Source organism: Delphinapterus leucas, chromosome X, assembly GCF_059928025.1.
Source record: "Delphinapterus leucas isolate spDelLeu-1000000601 "Yukka" chromosome X, BTC_Dleu_Yukka2, whole genome shotgun sequence".
In the NCBI taxonomy this organism is placed as follows: Eukaryota; Metazoa; Chordata; class Mammalia; order Artiodactyla; family Monodontidae; genus Delphinapterus; species Delphinapterus leucas.
The window spans coordinates 120,657,224-120,680,505 of record NC_143150.1 but is presented as its reverse complement, the minus strand read 5'-3'; the positions used below and the strand labels follow the sequence as shown (position 1 = coordinate 120,680,505).

At 44.5% G+C, this 23,282-nt stretch overlaps 2 protein-coding genes across 4 annotated transcripts in view; both read right to left on the bottom strand.

The window, feature by feature from the left end:
- The window catches only part of ASB9 (ankyrin repeat and SOCS box containing 9), a 43,085-nt gene extending 25,411 nt beyond the window's left edge, over positions 1-17,674 (bottom strand). For both annotated transcript variants that reach the window (XM_022562720.2, XM_022562721.2), the window contains exons 1-2: positions 9,783-17,674; positions 1,786-1,865 (exon numbers count right to left, since the gene is read on the bottom strand). In XM_022562720.2, coding sequence (XP_022418428.1) covers positions 1,786-1,865; positions 9,783-9,876 — 174 coding nt within the window. In that variant the 5' untranslated portion in view covers positions 9,877-17,674. The remainder of the gene's footprint in view (positions 1-1,785; positions 1,866-9,782) is intronic.
- Positions 17,675-17,752: 78 nt separating this feature from the next.
- Positions 17,753-23,282, bottom strand: part of ASB11 (ankyrin repeat and SOCS box containing 11) — a 28,966-nt gene continuing 23,436 nt past the window's right edge. For both annotated transcript variants that reach the window (XM_022562683.2, XM_022562686.2), the window contains exons 6-7: positions 22,756-22,947; positions 17,753-20,034 (exon numbers count right to left, since the gene is read on the bottom strand). In XM_022562683.2, coding sequence (XP_022418391.1) covers positions 19,910-20,034; positions 22,756-22,947 — 317 coding nt within the window. In that variant the 3' untranslated portion in view covers positions 17,753-19,909. The remainder of the gene's footprint in view (positions 20,035-22,755; positions 22,948-23,282) is intronic.

Genomic DNA, 23,282 nt, shown 5'->3' with positions numbered 1-23,282 from the left:
TACCAAAAACAGCTTAAGACAGTGGCTTAGAGTAGTCTGAAAATCGTCTTTAGAAACTGTTTTCTCATGGGAGGATTTCTTAGTCTATACAGGTCCGTGAAATTGGAATTTTTTCAAAGCACATTTCCACGAACTACCACCTGAAATTTATCATGTCTTTTGATTGTGAATTTAGATCACAAACCACAGTAGTAACAGCAGTATATAGGACCATCACTGAGAGGAATCTCAGATATTTTTAATTGCAGTATGAATATTGCAGATATCTAAAATATCTCAAAATATACGTTCATCCTACTTAGGAATTATGGTAGTAATTAGAATCACCACTAAATCTTCTTATTGAATGCATTAATAAAGAAGTTCATATATTACAATGTCACACATTTGTTTATAGAGTTCCTCTATATTGTGTTTTATGCATTTAAAACATTAGTCTGAGAAGGGGTCCATAGACTTTGCCAGACTATCAAAGGGGTCCATGAAAGGGCCAAGAGCTTCTAACCTAAAAGGTCCATATTGTGTCTTCAGAGAACAAAACACTATGAATAAAAACTTCACTGGAATTTTGAATGGCGATTGAAACCGCTTTCTTAAAAGCGCCTTTGCTTAAGTTCCCAATAATTTCAAACCATCAAAACTCAAATTAATGTGTACTTGAAATGACACCCAAGGAGCAGAGACACTAATATGAAACTGGGCAGAGCCATTTCTACTGGAGATTCAACAGAACTGAACAAGTCTTTGAAATTATACGATGTCGTTTTTTTTGTTTTTTGTTTTTGTTTTTTTTTTGCGGTACGCGGGCCTCTCACTGTTGTGGCCTCTCCCTCTGCGGAGCACAGGCTCCGGACGCACAGGCCCAGCGGCCATGGCTCACGGGCCCAGCCGCTCCGTGGCATGTGGGATCTTGCCGGACCGGGGCACTAACCCGCGTCCCCTGCATCGGCAGGCGGACTCTCAACCACTGCGCCACCAGGGAAGCCCGATGTCATATTTTAAAAGACATTTTCAAGCATTTATTTTACATGAGAGGTTTTCAACCTCTTTCAGCACTACTGACGTTCAGGGCTGGATAATTTTTTAATGTGGAGAGCGGCCCTGTGCAGTGTCAGATGTTTAATTACTTCCTTAGTCTCTAGCTACTAGATGCCAATATCACCACCACCCCGCCTCATCCCTGCTCCTGCTTTCAGTCGTGACAACCCAAAATGTCTCCAGACATTGTCAAATGTCCCCTTTGGGGCAAAACTGCCCCAGCTGAAAACCACTGTTTTACATGATAATTTTCAAGAACATAGTCTATTGAATAAAGTGACAGCAACTTGAATGCACTAATTTGCCCGCTATTCATTCAATAGATATTTAGTATAGAATCTATTCTGTGCGTAGAATTGTACCAAACTCTAGTATTATGTCAGCCTGCAAATAAAGAAGGACACGATTCATCTCCTTCTGCTAAAGAGGAAATTTATATCTTAATATCTGACTGTGATGTCTTTTTCTCAATGTGGTGAGCAATAGAATGTGCTTAGTATTCATCTTTTTTTTCTTTTTTGCCGTACGCGGGCCTCTCACTGTTGTGGCCTCTCCCGTTGCAGAGCACAGGCTCCGGACGCGCAGGCTCAGCGGCCATGGCTCACGGGCCCAGCCGCTCCGCGGCATGTGGGATCTTCCCGGACCGGGGCACGAACCCGCGTCCCCTGCACCGGCAGGCGGACTCTCAATCACTGCGCCACCAGGGAAGCCCAGTATTCATCTTTTTTTCCCAAAAAACTTACTTACCTGGCTGATGAGGTTCCTCAAAGACAGCAGACGTCCCTGAATGGCTGCTTCATGCACAGGAGACCGATCAGACACAGTATCTGTATGGAAAAGGGAGGAGCAGGTGACATCCTGCTAATGCACTTTAGACCCAGAGGCTCATCCTTGCCCATCAGTAGAGTCTAACCGGTCTTACTGGAGGGAGACATTGGAGTCAATCAACCAAAACTCCACCAGGACTTCAGAATTTCTCCCCTCTATAGATGTTTTTTGAACACCATTTATTTGAAATGTCTAGCTAGCTAAAGAAATAACTACAGCCAGTGTCCAAACTGAGGACAAAGTGGTGGACTGGGATGACAGATTACTGTACTTCCATTTAGACGCTGGTTTCAAAGGCAAATGGTCCATTTAGTTAAATGAGAGTTTCGCTAATTACCAGCATTAGTGCGTTAAGCGGTGGTTGCCAGTCTAGTTTCCTGTGCGAAATACAAACTCTGGCATCTCAGCAAACAGTGCCATATACTAATAGTAGTAATCATGTCATTACATACGCCATTAGGTTTGGAATCAAATCTAAACAAAACCATATTTATGGATTACCTCCCGTCCCCATATCAAGCACAAATCAGGGCTCAGTCTGACCTTGTAACAGGGACGTGATTTACCCCCAAAGGCAATGCGCCAATGTGATTAAGAGAAAGCTGTGAATTCAGAACCGCTTGACTTCTTCTGAGCTGTGGGTCCCTGGGCAGACCCCGAGCTTCAGTTTCCTTCCCTGTAAAGTCAGGACAGCAATATCCTTACCTATGGCTCAACCCCTATTAGCTACTATTATTATCCTGACCTAACGATAACCAGAGAGTCTTGATTAGACCCCCCAGTCATTGCTATTTAAAAAACAGCAAATGTCTTCTCCAACCATTTGGAAAGAATACACTTTCTTAGGAAGGAAGCTTGTAAAACCCATCCCAACACGTTAAATGCTCTCCTCTCTTTCTAACTGACTGGATGTCAACTGACTGCGGCGCAGACCCGAATTTTTCTCATCTCCAGCTGCGTCTGGTTTCTAGAACAAACAAAGGCAGGAAGTCAGAACGTGAGGAGGCTGGTCTGAGCTGAAGCTCCAGCTCTGCCTCTGCTCAAGTAAACACACTACACACAAACGAGGCAGGATGGTCCGATACCAGTCATGCCTCGTAGACGAACTGGTATCTCCTAAAAGCCCAGAAGACCTGGAGAACCAGGGTAAGTTTCTAAAGCCTGGCCAACACCAGCCCATCAAGGAGGACGCTAGAATGCTTTGGACTTAACACGTGTTGGCCGACGTGGGCCTGCCACCTGGAGCTATCAGTGTCCCAGAAAACCTGTCCCAGTGAGCAAATTACCATCCTTCCAGATGGATTCATGAGGCATTTAGGAGAGAAGAACAAGCTGAATGAGCCTGCCTACACGCTGCCCTTCCAAGGCTTCCCTTCTGGGCTCACCAACATGCTCGAGGTACCTTCAGTGAAATGGCTTCTTCTAACCTCCAAAACCTGATGCTCAATAGAAAATTAGCGTCCTCACAGTATTCTCTGAGGGCCCTAGTGCTTTCAGGAAAAATACTGCTGCTTCTAGGGCTTGGAGCCTACAATCCGAACAGCAGCTATGGAAGATTGATCTCCAAATTAGAATGAAAAGGACAACTGATTCTACCCTGTTGGTGCTAAGGCACACTACCATCCACACGGAATCCTGAGTGAGAAGAACCAAATGCTGGGAAAGGTCTTGAAAATCATGTGTGTGATGATTAAGCCATTTTTTCCAGCCAAGTGCTCAGCTGCTCAGAAGTATCGCTGCCACACTCAACCTTTGTGAAAGCTACCTCAGATAATTAGAGTTGACAGCCGGGCAGGTAATTTGGGCCCTAAGTTGTTAACTCTGTTTAGATTTCATAAAAGCGATGCAATTATCTTATCAAGTGTAGACCAAAATGGGCTTTGCTTTCCGTGCATTCATCATGGAAACATGACTCCTTCTATTTAGAGTAAATAAAGAATTATGTACTTCTCCAAGAGAGAAAAAAAAAAAGACTACCTGAGGTTTTTGCACTCATGCATTAGGACATAGTATTTACAAAGCAGAGATGGCCTGTGTCTTCGAGAAGCATAGGATATCGTCCTGGGACACGTGGTGGGTGGCTACCCATCTATCTACCAGCTTTAATGATTTATCATTCACATACTACACAATTCGCCTCTTTCAAGCATACAACTCAATGGTTTTCAGTAGATTTCACAGTTGTACATCCATCATCACAATCAATTTTAGAACATTTTCATCATCTCAGAAAGAAACCCCTTGCCCATCAGCTGTCACTCCCCCCATTTCCACTTCCTCCAACCCCTGGCAACCATTGATCTACTTTCCATCCCTATGGATTTGCCTATTCTGGACTTTTCACACAAATGGAATCATACAATATGTGGTCCTTTGTGACTGGCTCCTTTCACTGAGTGTAATGTTTCAAGGTTCACCACATTGCAGTATGTATCAGTATTTCATTCCTTTTTATGGCCAAATATTTGTATAGATAGACCAAAAAGTTCATAGACATTTGTGGTGTTTCCACTTCTTGGCTGTTATTAATAATGCTGCTCTGATTTGCGTGTACAAATTTGAGTGGCTGTATGTCTTCAGTTCTCTTGGGTAGACACCTAGGAGTGGAATTGCTGTATGACATGGTAACCCAGTGTTTAGCCTTTTGAGAAACCGCCAGACTATTTCCAAAGCAGCTGTACCACTTTATATTCCATCAGCAGTACGAGACTTCCTTTCCTAATTGAAAGCCCTTTCAGACTACGATTTGGTGAATATATCATAGCTTGCCAATACTCCAGGCCAGAAGAAAAGCTTAGGTGCTTCTAAAGCCAAAAGTCATCTCAAATTTATACAAAGACTTGAGCCTCAGCTGGTCTCTGAACACTTGAGTGATTATCTAAAGACTTTAAACTGTGAAAGGTTGACATTTTTCTAGCACGGAGAGCATGAACTTTATATATAGCTCATTTAGCGAACGCCATAATTTGCAACATGGATTAATCCACACACTCTCTTTGGCTCTTGAAAACATTGACGAGATATCCAGGAGATGTTTCTCCAAGGGTTTCCAGAGCCCACATCACAAGCAGGCAGTGAGCTACAAGCTCAACACATGAGCAATTAAACCCCAAAGCAGCTTTGTCTGCCTTCCTGCTGACAACTGGAGGGAACAGAATAAGCAGGAAAGGGGACCTGCTCCTGCCAGAACATGGACGCTGCTCATAGAAGGAGGCTATGGATGAAGGGAAAACTCAAGGTCACATGCCCTTTTCCACTGACCCCAATGAAGTCTTTGAAACTCAAGGGCCATTATATCTATACAAGACATCATCCAAGCGCTTGGTACATGTTAAGGATTCTTCCACAGTACTTTTTGAACCAAGATCCATTGGTTTTACTGCCGAGAAACAGATGCCAAATGGGGGTCACGGGCAGTGCCACAGATCCATTAGTGTAGCTCATGGTTAACATGGGGCAGGGAGCTCTCCTAAGGAAATGACCCCACAAGTCCTCCAATCAGTGCCATTCAACTTACATTTCTTTTAAACTGAGTCTCCATCAAACCGTGCAGCACATTAGAAAGGGTGCCGTTTCACTTTTATTGAAATTTCTGGAATGACTTTTTAAATGTCCATTATTTCAGAAGAGATTTTAAATGCACTAATTGGTACATTCTGCAAAGAGCTATTCACGAAGCTCCGAGAGCCTGCAGTGGATGCTGGGAGTAGCATCAATCTATTCCTCCTGGGAAACATTTTGCAAGGTCAAGGAGGGGAGAAGAGAGGTTGGGTTGCTCTGAGAGTGTTGGAACACTTGCTTTCAGTCTTTGGGACGTGATGGGGTGGGTTCAGTGGAGATCCTCTCCAACATTGGAAACAGGATCTGGGTACTGTGTGAACAATTATAGTGTTGGTTGGATTCCAGGCCAAATCAAAAAAGGAGGAAGAGAAACAGAGGCTCACAGTCGCAAACAGATAAATAGAAAGGTCCATTGAGGAAACTGTTGGGCACGTTGGTCCTGTCTACTGCAATGCTTTCTCCACTTCTAAAAATCCACCCTAAGAGAATGAAATGATTTCCTTTCCATGCCTGTTCTTGCCCGTCTTCTGTTTAAATGTGAATACTCCCTACAGGGTGGGCTCAATTTTGTGAAGAAGAAGATCTCCCTACAGGTGTGAGCCTGCAGGCAAAAACCTGAAAGAGAGACACTAAAAACAAGAACTCAGTGTGATTACGGGAGATTGTGAGTTTATCCTTCAATGTATTTTCCAAAGTTTCTCTGACTAGGTATGAATTAGTTTCCTAGGGCTGCCGTAACAAGGTACGACAACCTGGGTGGCTGAAAACAGTACAAATTCATTGTCTCACAGTTCTGAAGGCTAGAAGTCTGAAATGGAGGTGTCATCGGGGCCAGGCTCTTTCCAAAGCCTCTAGGGACGAATCCTTCCTTACCTCTGCTGGTGGTGGGTGTCCATCTTTGCTGTTTCTTGGCTTATCAGATGCATCCTTCCAATCTCTGCCTCTGTCATCGCATGGCATTCTCCCTGTGTGCCTCTTCTCCTCTTCTTATAAGAACCAGTCATTGGATTAAGGGACCCTCCTACTCCACTAGGGCCTCATCTTAACTAATTACACCTGCAATGACTCTATTTCCAATCAGGTGGCATCCTGAGGTACTGGGGGTTAGGACTTCAGCCTGTCTTTTGGTGGTGGCGGGGGGACACAATTCAATCCATAACAAGGTATTTTCAGGAAAACAAAGACATTCTTTTCCTGCTCCTTGGGCAGAAGAGTCAAGAATTAAATCTCTATAAAGAGTTGGGGGCTTCCCTCGTGGTGCAGTGGTTGAGAGTCCGCCTGCCAATGCAGGGGACACGGGTTCGTGCCCCGGTCCGGGAAGATCCCACATGCCACGGAGCGGCTGGGCCCGTGAGCCATGGCCGCTGAGCCTGTGCGTCCGGAGCCTGTGCTCCGCAATGGGAGAGGCCACAACAGTGAGGGGCCCGCGTACCACAAAAAAAAAAAAAAAAAATTACAGTTTATAAAGAGTTGGTGGCCATTGTCATACCCTTTCCACCCTTCCTCCGAAGAGGGAGGCAAAGAAAAGCCTGCAAGTGCGGTGGGAGCAGCAAAGTTCCCCAAGAGCAACCACACCTGGGCCCTGGCTTGCCCTTGGCCCTGGCCCTGTGCCAGGGGATATGCTTCACCTGAGCTGAGTTTCCTGTCAGCACCATCCAGAAACACTCTGAGTGTTTCACATTCCACACTTCACCAAGGGCAAGCCTCCTGAAGCATAAACAAAGGCAATCCAGCTATCAGTGAGGTTCTGCCCAAGGGGCAGGACTGACACACAGTAGGGAGAGAGAGCCTCCACTTGGGTAAGGAGGGGCAGGAAGCCTGGGAGGGCTCTATGGGGGCAGTGGCTTGGCCGGGTGGAAGGAAGGATGCAGGAGTTTGCGGGTCAGATGTAGAGAAGAAGGACTTGGGAGAGTGGTAGGGTCCTGGCACCCACCCTTGTGACTCCTGCTTCTTGGAAAACTTCTCTTCCTTTAGTCCCTGTGAAATGACAGCATCTGAGTCTCTTCTTGCTTCTCTGTCCAACTTACTGGTCCTACGTCCTCAACTGGAGGCCTGTCCCAGGGCTCCATCCTTGGCTCTCATAAATCAGCCATCAGACAATGTCTCCTTCTCCAGGATTTCAGCCCAGTCCCTCTGCAGAACAGCCTGACGCGTGATTCCCAACCCGTATTCATTCCCCAGCCGGTGTCCCACCCATCATGCTGGGCCCTGGGCACTTTCATGTTCAAAACAGAAGTCCTTCTCCTCCCTCCTTCACTCTGCCCGCAAGCCAGCTCCCCTTCCCAACTTCTCTCTTGTGTAGCCCTCTGATCTGACATTTGAAAACTTTGCACATTTGGCCACCTTCTCTCCTTTAGCCCCAATATTTAATCAAGCAACATAGCTTGATTTCTCTTTCCTTTGAAATTATCACCCATATTTTCCCTTTCTCTGTCATTTCTGAGGCTTGATCCAGATGTCAGCTTCATGCAGTGGTTCTCAAAGTGTGGTCCCCAACCGGCACCATCCGCATCACCCGGGAGCGTGTTATACAGATTCCCAGGCCTCGCCCAGACCTAGCATCAGAAGGGGTGGGGCTCAGCCAGCTGCATTTTAACAATCCATCCAGGTGATGCTGATGTATCCGAGTTGGAGAAGCAGTGGATTAGTGCAAGAATATCTCGTAAATCCTCCATAATCCATCCTGAATGTGGCTACCAGATTAACTACTTACAGTCTTCATTATGGCCAAGTCTCCGCTCCAGAACCAACAGTGGCTCCCAGCGGCCTGGCTCATGAAGGCTAAGCTCCTCCACTTAGCTTCTGAAGCTTCATTTTCGGGTTCCATCTCTCCCAACTTGTTCTCACTGGACTGGCCAAGACACTGCACTCCAGTTGTGACTGTCCACTATATACTGGGTTGGCCAAACTGTTCGTTTAGGTTTTTCCATAAGATCGTATGGAAATGCCCGAACGAACTTTATGGCCACCCCAATATATGCCTGGCTGCCGCCGCCCACCCACCCAGCCCTAACCAGGGTTGGATTAGGACCTTTAGAAGCCGTAAACGGTGAAAAGCGGCTGGCGCCCCTCTCTCAGGCCAAAATAAAAATAAACATAAAACTACTCAGCACTAAAATAATCATGGAGAAGTCAACCACATTACTGATTCTTCCCCGTATTGATTGGTCTGCTGCTTTAAAAATGTATTTATCAAATCCATTTTTTAAAGTTAAATTTGGTGCCACTCTGCCTTCTGCTGCTCCAAGTTCATGCTCAATATCTCTGATGACTCCAGGTCTGCCTCTGGAGATCCAAATCCTACTCGCTGTTGAGGACTCTGCTCATTTTACGAGCCAAAGTGGATAAACGAAGGAATAAATGAGCAGTCTTGTCTGCTCAGTGAGCCAGAGAGAAGGCATTTTGTTTTTGTTTTTGTTTTGGCGGTACGCGGGCCTCTCACCGCCGCGGCCTCTCCCGTTGCGGAGCACAGGCTCCGGACGCACAGGCTCAGCGGCCATGGCTCACGGGCCCAGCCGCTCCGTGGCATGTGGGATCTTCCCGGACCGGGGCACGAACTCGTGTCCCCCGCATCGGCAGGCACAATCTCAACCACTGCGCCACCAGGGAAACCCGAGAGAAGGCATTTTGTATTTTATTTCTTCTGTCTTTTCCCCCTTCAACACCTAAACAGTAGGAGAGTAGTAAGTCCTAGCTGACTGCAGAGTCCCTGCTTTTTGTCCCTTTGACCGCTGAATGTAAGCATCTCTCCTCTAATGCCTAGACCCATTTTTTCACAATCCTTTCAGTCAACAGGTACCTGCTAAGTGCTCAGAGGAAATGACAGTTTCCCGGAGGCGTGAGGCTCTATACATTAGCAAAGATACCACGAGACAGGTGAGAATCATACCTGTACAACACTTCCCCGAAGTTTAAAAGGCTCCTTTTAAAGTGAATCAATCAGTGCTCAATGTTCGAACATCATTTATAAACCCAGCCCCACCTAAATGCCAAATACCTAAGACCTTTTAATAAATGTTTTAGCAATAAAGATGTTCCTATTTAGAAATAACTGTAATGTAAATGATACATTTGACCCACAAAGAATAATTCTTTGGAGCTGAAGTTTTTCCTGGAGAGTAAATGGTGATCATTGACTTGGTATGGTCCACAGGACCCTGCGGAAAGAGGTGTACACATTTTTGAACAACCGTGTGAAAGACAGATCCCAGCAAGCCGTGGACATCTGTCCAGTTACTGCCCCGTGGCCACGTCTCAGATGGAGTCACTGAAATTGCCCCACCCTTTTCTCTCCTCTCTCCTAAGCACGTTAACCGACCTCCCCAGCAGGCTGACTCCCCAGCCCCTAGACTCACCCCCCATCAATGGGTTGGAAAGGAGCCTGACGTCCGGAGAGTCTCCCAGCCTCGGGGGCTTGCTGCCGTTGCTGCCCCGTGGTTCACCATCCATGGTGCTCTCCTGGGCTGGGCAAGCTCCGCTTCAGTTGTTCAGGAAAAGTCCAAATTCCATGCTCCCCCAGCTCCTGGGAAATTCCAGGGCTTTGACTGGCTGGGCAGCACCGTCCTGGTCAGATGGCAGAGAACAGAACAGGGCAGGGTGATCTGAATACTACCTGTGGTCAGACACACACACGTACACACACGCTCTCTCTCCACCTAACTGGCTAGAGGCTGCCCAAAGCCCACAGCAGCCCCCCAGCCCCAAGTCTGCAAAGTTGCTGATGTCACGTCCTTTCCAAAACTGAGACCAATCAGGGAGGAAGCCTTGAGGTTCCTCAGGAAGGAAACACAGTATGTAACTTTGGGAGAGCCCAGGGTTGGGGTGTGCGGGGGCGGGGAGGAAAGCACTGGTCTGCTGCAACGTTGTTCCCCCTGCTGGGATCCGGTTGTTGTTTGGGGGTTTCTTGTTGTTGAGATAAGCCCCAGAACCCAGGAGCTGAGAAAGCTGGTTTTGCTGCAGCCCTGCTGAACTGCTTGCACAGCAACTTACACAGCACGCCCTGGCCATCTGCACATGTGGTTTCAATTTTTCTGGGAGTTGCTTATAGGAAAAAGCCTCTATATGTTACAAAAATGCACGTTTGGAAAGAACTTCTATTTTCTTCCTCTGACTGCCAGGGTTGCGCTAAATGTCCCGCTCACCCTCCTCCAAAATAATTCAGGGTTGCTATCGCAAAAACAAAAATGGATTGCTGGGCGGCAGGGAGCGCTGGAGGAGAGCTGCTATCTTTCAATGATTCGTTATAAAAGGTTTTACTTTGTGAAGGTTCCGCCTATTTGCCTTTACAAAACATTTGGGGTTTTGTCTCTGTGTTTTCAGATAAACCCTGTTTCCCCGCACCACTTGGTGCTGGTTCAGGCTGATGGCCACCCCCGGACTACCCCCCTCCTCCCCGCACCCAGCTGCTCTCTTCCAGGTAGAAAGGGATTTTTCTTCCCTATTCAGGAAGTCTCTGAGTTCTTCTCAAGCATAGCCCGGCTATGAAATAATTACAGATTATTTTTAACGCCAAAGATACAGCCTTACTGTTTTGGATTTATGAAGCCTCAGTTGACCCACGTGGTAGCCACTGTTTACAGTTTGAGGAATGTCCTTCATATCTTAAAATGCATTTCCATGCACACAGGTATGTGGATACACATTTATTCCTTTACATTTTCCACATAATTGTAATTAAATTATCCTATATGCTTTTTACACTTGTCTTGAAGATCTTTCCATTTCAGCAGAATAGCTCTGTCCCTTTATTTACTACTGCATAGCATTCCATAAATATTTCATGCCAAAAGTATTTCATTATTCCCCTAACGATGGAGGCAGAATGTTACCATTTTCTTTTACTACTACAAAAATACTGCAGTCCATAGATCTCTCCATATGGCTTCGTGCACATATTGAAACCAAGTCCCCCTAAAACTGAGTTCCTCCACCAAGTTTATGATTAACCTCTTCCAAAATTTTATTCCCTTTCTTGTCCTGAACCTGTTCCCCTCAGACTGAGGGGTATCAAAGACAAGGGGGATTCAAGTCATGTACAAGCCCCTGTGTCCCTGTCCTTCGAAAAGGCTTTTGCTTTAGTCTCCCAGGCCTCCCTGAGTCTCAAAAGACTGTCTCAAGAGTTAATGATTGGGAAATGTGAAGATGTAGAAACAAAGAATATTATAATGTTGGGTGGGGAAACTGGTGACACTTTAGACAATAAACCAGCTACCCAACAGAATCACTGAACTCCCAGCTCCCTAAAAGATACAGCTAAAGGTCTGACACACATGCCTAAGCTGTTTTTACAGGAAGCAGACCTGCACCAGATGAAAGCTGCTGACTGCAAGCATGTAGACCCTGGACTGGTCAAAACCTGAAGGTTGATGATGCTTGAAACTTCATCTTGATGCCAACCAATCCAAGAATTGTGCACGAGCTCATCAGGCAACCTGCAGCACCCTCCCTCACACTGCCTTTAAAACCCCTCCCCTGAAGGCCATTGGAGAGTTTGGGTCATTTGAGCATGAGCTACCCGTACTCCTTGCTTGGTGCCCCACAATAAACACTATACTTTCCTTCACCACAACCTGGTGTCAGTAGATTGGCTTTACTGTACAGGCGAGTGGACCCAAATTTGGTTCAGTGACAATACGCAAATATTTCTGGAGGCGAGATTCCTAAGAGTGGACATGCTGGGTCCAAGTTGTGCTCATACACACTTGATCATTTCTATGGAACTAAAGACACACACAAGAGTGGGTACAGGGATTCCCTGGTGGCGCAGTGGTTGAGAGTCCGCCTGCCGATGCAGGGGACACGGGTTTGTGCCCCGGTCCGGGAAGATCCCACATGCCGCGGAGCGGCTGGGCCCGTGAGCCATGGCCGCTGAGCCTGCGCGTCCGGAGCCTGTGCTCCGCAACGGGAGAGGCCACAACAGTGAGAGGCCCACATACCGCAAAAAGAAAAAAAAAAAAAAAAAGAGTGGGTACAAGTCAAACGAGAATCCCAAATGAGATCAATGGATGGTCTCAATGTTGATTTCCTGGTTGTGATATTGTACTACAGTGTTTTTGTTTTTTTAAATTTATTTTTGGCTTGTTGGGTCTTTGTTGCTGAGCACAGGCTTTCTCTAGTTGCAGAGAGCGGGGGCTACTCTTTGTTGCAGTGCACAGGCTTCTCATTGCAGTGGTTTCTCTTGTTGTGGAGCACGGGCTCTAGGCACGCAGTCTTCAGTAATTGTGGCTCACAGGCTCTAGAGCACAGGCTCAGTAGCTGTGGCACACAGGCTTAGCTGCTCCGTGGCATGTGGGATCTTCCCGCACCAGGGCTTGAACCCGTGTCCCCTGCATTGGCAGGCGGATTCTTAACCACTGTGCAACCAGGGAAGTCCTGTACTACAGTTTTGCACAAAGTTATCATTGGGGGAAACTGGGCAAAGCTATAGGAGATCTTTCTGTATTATTTCTTGCAACTGCATGTGAATCTACAATTATTAATTAATTAAGCTGTTCACTTAAAATTGAAACACTGCCAAACTGCCCTCCGGCTCTATTATTTGCAGAATTAACCAAGAAGGCCATAAGCGTATACATTGTTCACTACTGCGTCAGGAAAGGTTTGAAGAACAATGCAACTTGTATTTGGCAGAGAGGGAGAAATTTACTCCCAATGTAGACTGCTGACAAGGAGTTAAACAGAGGGGTGCAGTGGGAAAGCTAGATACCATTCCATTCTTTCTGAGCAAAATCTTCATAGTAGAGATTCTTTATTTACTTTTCATTAAATTCCAAGAAGATAAGGTTTTTGCATATTCAAATTTAACTTGATTGCCCAAAATGACAATAAAGAAGATTTCCAGGTTGTTGCCTTAGTACCTGGGAGGGAATTAATCACCATTTTATCTTCTCATTATATTTATAATGTTGATCAACACCTGTGGACATTGGAGGATGGGAACTGATTTTTTTAACAATTTAACAGCAGTTCTAGTCAGGAATTAGAAAACCATTACAAGGGAAGTTCATGCATTTTTAAGGATCTACATGGGGATAAAGTTGAATTACATGTATCTGAGCTGGGATTATAGAGAAATAGGTTGGCTTACAAAAAGCCACAAGAGCAGAACAATCTTACCAGCTTCGAGTCAGTCTCTGTGTGTGTCTGCATGTTCAGGAAACTCGGCCCAGGTTAGGTAAGAAAAAAGAATTCTGGCCTATAGCAGCAGTAAGGCCATAATCTTCTTTATCAGGTGCAGACTTAACACTAGCCACTGCCCCACCCCTAGATGTCCATGGCTGACATCATTCATGGATTATAAGACTTTCCTCCCGAGGCCTTCGGGAGCCTTGGCAGTCACCTCCAATCAGTCGAAGTTGGCCCAGGAGCTGAAACCTCTTGTCAATCCAGCTGGCAATCTTTCTAGCACAAAACCTTTAAAAACCTAAAGGTGCACATCTCCTCTGGTCATTTGGAATGATCTGCTTTGGCTGCGAAACTCCTATCTGAGTTGTGCTCGCCTAACTGGCTCTGCGTATGCTGAGCTGGCTGATGTCGTGACTTTAGAAAGCTGTCACTCATTCTTACTCCATCGACCAGCGCAGTAAGATTCAAACAAGGGTGTGTTTTAAAAAAATCTGGCATAATGCAGTATTCTTGAGGAAACAATTGGGCAAATCGAAATTGAGAGAGAGTCTCCATAACAGTAAGTCTGAACTCTTCAAAAATGCCAGTGGGGTGGGGTAAAAGACAAAAGTGGTGGAGGGGGTTTCCAAGATGAAAGGAGAATGAAGACACTTGATCGTTAAATGTGATGATCCTTGACTGGGTCCTGATTGCGGAGGACAAGACATAAAAGACATCAAAGCCACAACCATGGAAATTTAAATACAGACGTATATCGGATACTCATAGTGCATCAATGTCAAATTTCCTGGGTGTGATCACTGCATCACCCGCAGTTATGTCAAAGAAGCTGTGTCCTTAGGAGATGCTCGCTGAAGTGGTCAGTACGGAGCCGCGCGGGAGCGTGACGCAGGGGGAGAAATGCATGCCCCTATGTACACGTTTTGCACCAAATAGAAAAAGTTAACGCAAGCCCTACAGTCAAAAAGCTTGAGTATATATAAAGCCCACATTGCCCACTCTGCTCACAAGCCATTGTCATTCCTCATAAACCCAGCAGCCCCATGTCCCAGGACCTTGGGCTGATGGGGAACGCTGTTCTCATTGCACAATTACGCAGGGTCCTAAAACACACAAACCACAGCCTGTCTTTATCAAAATTTTTGATATTTTGGTCATCAGGGGATTTTTTCCCTTAACATTTGTATTTTTTAATATTGCACTAAAATTTTTCTCCCAATGATTACATTTTTGGTGCCCCCTTCAATTTTTTGCCTCACTCACTTCCTCCTAATCCTAGCCCTGGTGAAGAATGACGATGTCGACAGTTTACTCACAAATGATTCATTAAAAAAAAAATGTGTATACGTATTCATTATACATGGGCTTACTTATATACATATATATTATATAGGTGTGTGTACACACCTGCACACATACATACGTACATACACACACAAAGACATAAGCAAATGTGGCAAAATCCTATCAATTGACGAACTGAAGTGACGGATGTACAAATATTCATTGTATTATTCTTGCAATTTTTCTGTAAGCGGAAAGATTTTCAAGATATAACAATGGCAGGGGAAGAAATTAATAAATGAAAATAAAAACCTGATATACATTTTTTTATAGGTTAAACTCATGTTGAAAAATGAAGCTGCTATTTTGAGCGTGACCTGGGTCTTGTCCTGGTACTGACTCTGCTAAAGGAAGGAGATGATGTATTTCACATGCAAACGTCCATGCAGGAGCGGCCCCTGGCGAGGATTTGTGATGGGAGGAAACGTGAGGTCCTCCGGGCCCCGAGAGCGCCCTTCCCTGACAAGGATTCATCCCTCAGGCAATGTCTCTGAAGCGTCAGCTCTCCTCTTTGTGTTAAGCGCATAAAATTGTCTCAGCAATGAGCGTTGTTACTGAAAAAAGTATTATCTGTAAACCTCAGGTTTGTTTGACATGGCAATATTAGAAATATCAGGGAGGAGGATTACTTTGGGAGAAATGGTTCCTTAATAAAATATGAACAAAAACTTAGAGATGTTGAATGACGTACCCAACCTTTTAAATAATTTATGGGCTTTTCAAAGAGTTGAGGTTTACATCTTCAAGTGACACAGGCAAGCTTATTTTTTTTTAAAATAATGGGTCAAGGCAGATATGATGGATACAGTTAGATAAATGATGGATGGACAGACAGACGACAGACAGACACATGGTATGTAGATAGATATATTAGATGTCTATAGAGAGAGACAGATGGCATATGAACAGATAATATGTGGTATTTGGCTATGCAAATACTTTTCCCTTAAAATGATTCATTATATATATTTAAAATTATTTTATACTATTATTTGAAATAGTTTTCTTAATCAGTAAATATCACTTCTGAACATCTAAGAAATAATTCAAACATTTAAAAAGATTTATAAAAAATGAAGTTCAGGGCTTCCCTGGTGGTGCAGTGGTTGAGAGTCTGCCTGCCGATGCAGGGGACACAGGTTCATGCCCCGGTCCGGGAAGATCCCACATGCCGCGGAGCGGCTGGGCCCGTGAGCCATGGCCGCTGAGCCTGCGTGTCCGGAGCCTGTGCTCTGCAAAGGGAGAGGCCACAACAGTGAGAGGCCCGCGTACCGCAAAAAAAAAAAAATGAAGTTCACATTAGTAGTATTTAAAATAGCAAGAAATTAGAAATAATCTAAGTATCCAACAATATGGAAATAGCTAAGAAATATGATACAGCCATTTTAAAGGGTAGTTTCAAAGGGTTTGAAACTTAGAAAATCATTACAACATACTTTGTGGGGAAAGCAGGAATCAAAACATACTTTTATAGCAAAAATAAACAAATGAGACCCAGTCAAACTTATAAGCTTTTGCACAGCAAAGGAAACAAAACAAAAAGACAACCTACAGGATGGGAAAAAATATTTGCAAACGATGCAACCGACAAGTGCTTAATTTCCAAAATATACAAACAGCTCATACAACTCAATAACAAAAAAACAAACAACCCAATCAAAAAATGGGCAGAGGGGGCTTCCCTGGTGGCGCAGTGGTTGAGAGTCCGCCTGCTGATGCAGGGGACACGGGTTGGTGCCCCGGTCTGGGAGGATCCCACATGCCGTGGAGCGGCTGGGCCTGTGAGCCATGGCCGCTGGACCTGCACGTCTGGAGCCTGTGCTCCGCAACGGGAGAGGCCACAACAGTGAGAGGCCCCCACACCGCAAAAAAAAAAAAAAAAATGGGCAGAAGACCTCAATAGACATTTCTCCAAAGAAGACATACAGATGGCCAATAGGCAGATGAAAAGAAGCCCAACATCGCTAATTATTAGAGAAATGCAAATCAAAACTACAATGACATATCACCTCACACTAGTCAGAAGAGCCATCACCAAAATGTCTACAAGCATTAAATGCTGGAGAGGATGTGGAGAAAAGGGAACAGTCCTAACACTGTCGGTGGGAAGGTAAATTGGTACAGCCACTGTGGAGAACAGTATGGAGGTTCCTTAAAAAACTAAAAATAGAACTACCATACGACCCAGCAATCCCACTACTGGGCATATACCCTGAGAAAACCATAATTCAAAAAGAGTCATGTACTACAATGTTCACTGCAGCTCTATTTACAACAGCCAAGACATGGAAACAACCTAAGTGTCCATCCACAGATGAATGGATAAAGAAGATGTGGTACGTATACGCAATGGAACACTACTCAGCCATAGAAAAGAATGAAATAATGCCATTTGCAGCCACATGGATGGAACTAGAGATGATCATACTAAGTGAAGAAAGACAGAGAAAGACAAATACCATATGATATCACTTGTATGTGGAATCTAAAATATGACACAAATGAACTTACGAAACAGAAACAGACTCAGACACAGAAAACAAACTTACGGTTACCAAAGGGGAAAGGGTGTGGGGGAGGGATAAAGTAGGAGTTTGGGATTAGCAGATACACACTACTATATATAAAATAGATAATAAACAAGGACCCACTGTATAGCCCAGGGAACTATATTCAATATCCTGTAATAAACCATAATGGAAAAGAATATGGAAAACAATAGACATATGTATGTAACACTGGATCACTTTGCTGTACACCAGAAACAAACACAACAATGTAAATCAACTATACTTCAATTAAAAAAATACTTTTGTAATAGGATTGCTATATATATATATATATATATATATATTTTTTTTTTTTTTTTTTTGCAGTACGCAGGCCTCTCACTGTTGTGGCCTCTCCCGTTGTGGAGCACAGGCTCCGGACGCACAGGCTCAGTGGCCATGGCTCACGGGCCCAGCCGCTCTGCAGCATGTAGGATCTTCCCGGGCTGGGGCACGAACCCGTGTCCCCTGCATCAGCAGGCAGACTCTCAACCACTGCGCCACCAGGGAAGCCCAGGATTGCTATATTAAATCAGTCAAAGAAACAAACAGAAAACCATCATGATGCACTGAAAATACACTGAAAAAAGTCACTAAAACCTTAATAGTAAAAATTAAATAATAAATGTTACATACACACATGAATAGTTCTTTTAAAATCCTGTCACCCAGCCAGGGACCTTGCCTAATCAACTTATCTAAAATAGTGGCTCTCACCATCACTCTTTACCCTAATCTCCTTCATTTTTCTAATTTCCTGACATGATGACACGTGTATGCTTATTCCTTGTTGCCTCCACTAACACATAAGCTTTTCGAGGGCAAGGACCTTGTCTTTTTCACAGCTTCAAACCGTGTCTGGCACATAACAGATACTGAGTAAAAATGTGTGAATGAATGAATTGAGAAGTTACCCTAGAGCACTTCAAATCTGACTGAAATTGTGAGAAATCACACCACTTTGGGAATAAAACATTCCACATCCTGTGAAAAAAATGAAATAATCTATAGTAGTGCTCAGAACCCCCAAAAGCAAGCCATATAATCTCATCTAAACTAGATGATTCATCTGAGGGTCTAATTCTAGCTTGATGGGCTGGAAGGCTCAAAAGGAATCTAAAGACTATCTCATGCCCAATCATAAATGCTAAAACATCACAACCCCAAGATGCAGGGATCTGGACTTGTTCTGCATCCATTCTGGATCCAGAAGGATCGGTTCTGGTGAGTGATTCACACACGCACACACCCCTACCAGAGTTCGGAGGTTCGTACAAACGATTCATGAAATCCATGGTCCGACATTTCAGAAAGTGGATGCAACAGCAGGATTCTAGACAGATTGAACACCCTAGGACATCCTGGGGCTTAACACAGACTTCAGACATTCAGCAAGATGCAGGTTGACCAAAAAATGCACTCCCGAGAACACTTTGAAGATAGAAAGCCTCCAATTCCTGCATATTCTATCATATGTATTTTAATTTATCAGTATTTTCCTTTAAAGTTTCTGCCTTTGATATTATGATTAGAAAAGAGCTTCCCTTTCATGTACATTCACGAAAATTTTATTCCAATATTTTATACTATCGTTTAAAATGTTTTAACATTTTCCAAAAACCAAGATTCGTTTTTAGATGATTATGTGAAATAAGAATTTAATCTTTATCCCCAAATAGTTAACTAATTAAGATGAACTTATGTGATATTCCAGAGCTGTGAAAATCAGAAAAGGTCCTGAACAGTATTAACAGAAATATAATGCTAGCTACGTGTGTAATTGAAAATTGGATTGTAGTCACACTTAAAAAGTAAAAAGAAGTGAAATTAATTTTAATAATGAAATATACCTAATATATTCAAAATATTATCATTTCCATGTGTAATCAACATCAACCAGGACCTCAGTAAGTGCAAGTCTCCATTAACTGTGATGGTTTAAAGTATTTGGCTTTTTTATATATAAAATAAAACACAAGAAAATAAAATTTTAGCAGAGATTTATTCATGGAAGGAAAGAAAGAAAGGGGGAAGAAGGGAAGAACTAAATCAGGAACCCATCTTCGAATACTTACATTCACCCTAATCTTACCCACCCAGATTTATATGTGTCTACACGCTATTCAGAATGGTGATCCTTAATCAAAGATCATGAATCTTGAAAAACAGCCTATTAATTTCACCTTACTTCACAATTTTTTAAAGTTTCTTAACAGCAAGAGCTAAAAACAGAAAAGTTTCTGATTGCCCCTTGGTTAAAGAGAACATTAAACTAACCAGGAGTTTTCATTCCCCACGTGTGCCAGTCCATCAGGGATGTGCTCTAACTGGCTTAGCTCATTTGAGAGTCTAGCTGTTGGGTGTTACACTAGGGAGTCTAGCTGTTGGGTGTCTATACTAGGTACCCTGGGTACAGCAGGCAACAACCTGTTTATTTCCAAGTATCTTCCCGTGGACAGTTGGGACTACTGGTATAGGAGGAATTTTTCCAGTGGCTCCGGCAGATACAGTTTGTGGATGGTCTGATGACAGGTGCGACCCAAGCACTTCCGGACACACAGGCGGCACAGCTGGGAAAGAGCAGGCGGGCCTGAGGGAGGAATTAAAACGCGCGGTCACAGAGGCGGTGTCAGGAGATGTGCTGGGGCCTGACAGTCAGGCCACAGGGACCTCCTGGCTCTAGCTGCCCATGCGGCGGTGCTGGCTGGGTCCCCACTCACACTCGGCGGGGACCTCCATTCTCGCAAGGATCCCAGCTCAGCAGAGGATCTGGAGAAAGGATCCAACTCACTTAGACCCCATTATACCCTGAACCTCAGTCTCATGGGGTCTCATGGAGTCACCGTGCCCAAACAAGGCTTTGAGTCCCGAAGGAGAGCAAACTAACCAGTGTCCAAAATATGGGCGAATAGGCTGACTGAGCATTTGGCTGGGATCCGTGTCACACAGGGGCATTTGTAATAATGCCCCATTATTTCCTTACCTGACTGTATCAATAAAGATGGATGCAAGTAGATACATGTGATTACTGGACTAGACAAAGTTTTCCTTTTCAAGAAAATCCTATCGTCACAGCATCTAGCACCCCATGAGAAACGGTGACTACACAGGCAAATAAGTAGCTGCATGACACTTGGATTGATATTGCCAAGGAGCATCCATGTGACAGAACGCTACCTGGAGGAGCAGACCATCGCCCTTCCTTAAAATCTTGGGAAGCGAGAATGCAAAGTGTCTCTCCTGTCACACAACAGAGTGACCTCTGACATAGCTGCTGTTCATCCTTCTAGAGCAAGCAGCTGTATTTATGAAGACAGAGACAGAGGAACTTGTTTAGGAGAAACATGAATCCTGGACCTGGAAACATTTTTGATGGAAGCAAACAGGAAACGTGACAACTGCTATAAACCATATTCTCGGCTAATCGTTGTTAAGTGTCCCATATTTCCAAACTGGGAGCTGGTAAGGAAGGTCCTAATTCTTCCAGTAGACGTTCAAATCAAAGAACAATCATTAATGACACAGACTATTGGAAATAATCTAGACCCATCTTCCTCAAAGTGACCTCAGACCGGCGGCATCAGCTTCACCTGAGAGCCTGGTGGCCGTGCAGCGTCTGGGACCCCACCCCAGAGCTCCTGAATCAGAATCTGCATTTTAAGGAGATCCCCAGGTGATTCATATACACATTGAAGCTTAAGAAGCACTTGTCTGGAGAGTATTCCTAAAACTATTGAACCAAGCATCCCACTTGGAAGGTATACAAGACATGGGGGCACTTTCACAAAATGGAACTGGTGAGTGAAATTAAACTCTTCCTCATTAGAAACTGTTTCAGAAGATTCAGGATTGGGGCATCAAAACATTAAGAGTGCACATTGGGGCTTCCCTGGCGGCGCAGTGGTTGAGAGTCCGCCTGCCGATGCGGGGGACGTGGGTTCGTGCCCCGGTCTGGGAAGATCCCACGTGCCGCAGAGCGGCTGGGCCCATGAGCCATGGCCACTGAGCCTGCGCGTCCGGAGCCTGTGCTCCGCAACGGGAGAGGCCACAACAGTGAGAGGCCCGCATACCTCAAAAAAACAACAAAATAAAACAAAACAAAACAAAAAAAAAAAAAAAAAGAGTGCACATTGGAAACTTATGGTTACCAAAGGGGAAGAAAAGGAGGGATAAATTAGGACTGTGGGGTTAACAGATACACACTACTATATATAAAATAGATAAACTACAAGGACCTACTATATAGCACAGGGACCTACACTCAATATTTTGTAATAACCTATGAGGGAAAAGAATCTGAAAAAGGATATATATACACACACACATAATACTTATATATACACACACATATATAGCTGAATCACTGTGCTGTATACCTGCAACACGACATTATAAATCAAGTATACTCCAATAATAAAAAAAGAGAGTGCAAGTTGGAATCCTATTCCTTGGTTAGCATCCTAGACCTACTTTTTAGTAGCCGTGTAACCTTCTGAAAGCCCATCTCTTCATGCCCCTCATTTCCCGCTTGCAGCTGGGATAGCACCAGTTACTATAAAGTTCTCACGGCTTTAAAGTTTTGAGAATTCAGTGAGATGAATCTATGTTTCAGACCTAGCTCAGCGTCTGACACGTGGAAAGCTGAATAATTATTATTACTTTAATAGTCTCCCGAGCATACAAACGCTCAGAAGAGGCTCAGATAGTGTTCTCTTTCTGTAGGGACACAGCACGGTTCTCTTTAGAATCTGGGATATGAAGCCTTGTAGACGCCACCTTCCCTCCTCTAGCGTCTAGAGATGCGTTAGCCCATGTGGACATGGGCGTGGGGCAATGCGCAGCGCAAACCCACCTACTCCCTGAGCTGGAGAACAGGCAAACAACTTCACCGCTTAGTCTAGTTTCTGAAAGACACACTGTGTGTCCACCCGACCATCTCTACTCAAGTATTTTTCATTTTCCCTGAACTGCCTCCAAAAATTACAAAGCAGAGTTTTGGTCTGCTCAATCACGTGCTTATGCCAGGATAGATAAGACAGCCCAGCCCTTTCACCAAAGTTCTCTGATTATTTTCTTGTTAATGCAAATACAAAGCAACATACCAGTGGTCTGTAAATGTCCCTTTGTTATAAGTGAATACGCCCAGCAGACAAAAATCCCATCTCTGAGATGCTAGGACTTGCCCCCTCCCACGTGCCACTCCCAATTAAAAAGACGCAAAGGAAAGGGTAAGAGAGTCTAGAGGGGAGACTGGAAGGAGAGAGGGCGAATGTGCCTGTGGAAGAGAAACGGACGCCCAGCCCTTCCTTACCTTCCCGGAGCAGAAGCGCCTGCTGCACGCCGCTTTTCGGAGCTGCCAGATCAAGTGCACTCTTGCCCTGAGCGTTTTTGCACTTGAGGCTAGCCCCGTAGTCTATCAGCAGGTGGATGATTTCCACACTGTCCTGCTTCGCAGCGGCATGGAGGGGGGTGTCCAGCCACTGGCCGTGGTCAACATTGGCTCCTTAACAAAGCAGATGACCACAAGTCAACACCCAAGGTTAATGGAGAAACACTACGAGCCTGAGATGTCCTAGCCATCGATAAAGACATCTTAAACGTCATGACATATGTGACAAATCTTTGAAAATATATGACTGAAGCTCAGACCCCCAGCAATGCCTACTGTTTCCAAACACTCTGATGAGAAAAGTATCGAATAAAGATATTTTTAGTTATTTTAAGTGCTTCACTTGCCCTCCCACAGGAACTGTGTGACAGAGAAAATTAAATCTTTGCAGCTCCTTTTACATCGTTATTTTGTTTTTTTGGCAAAGGACACAGCTAGGTTTATTGGGT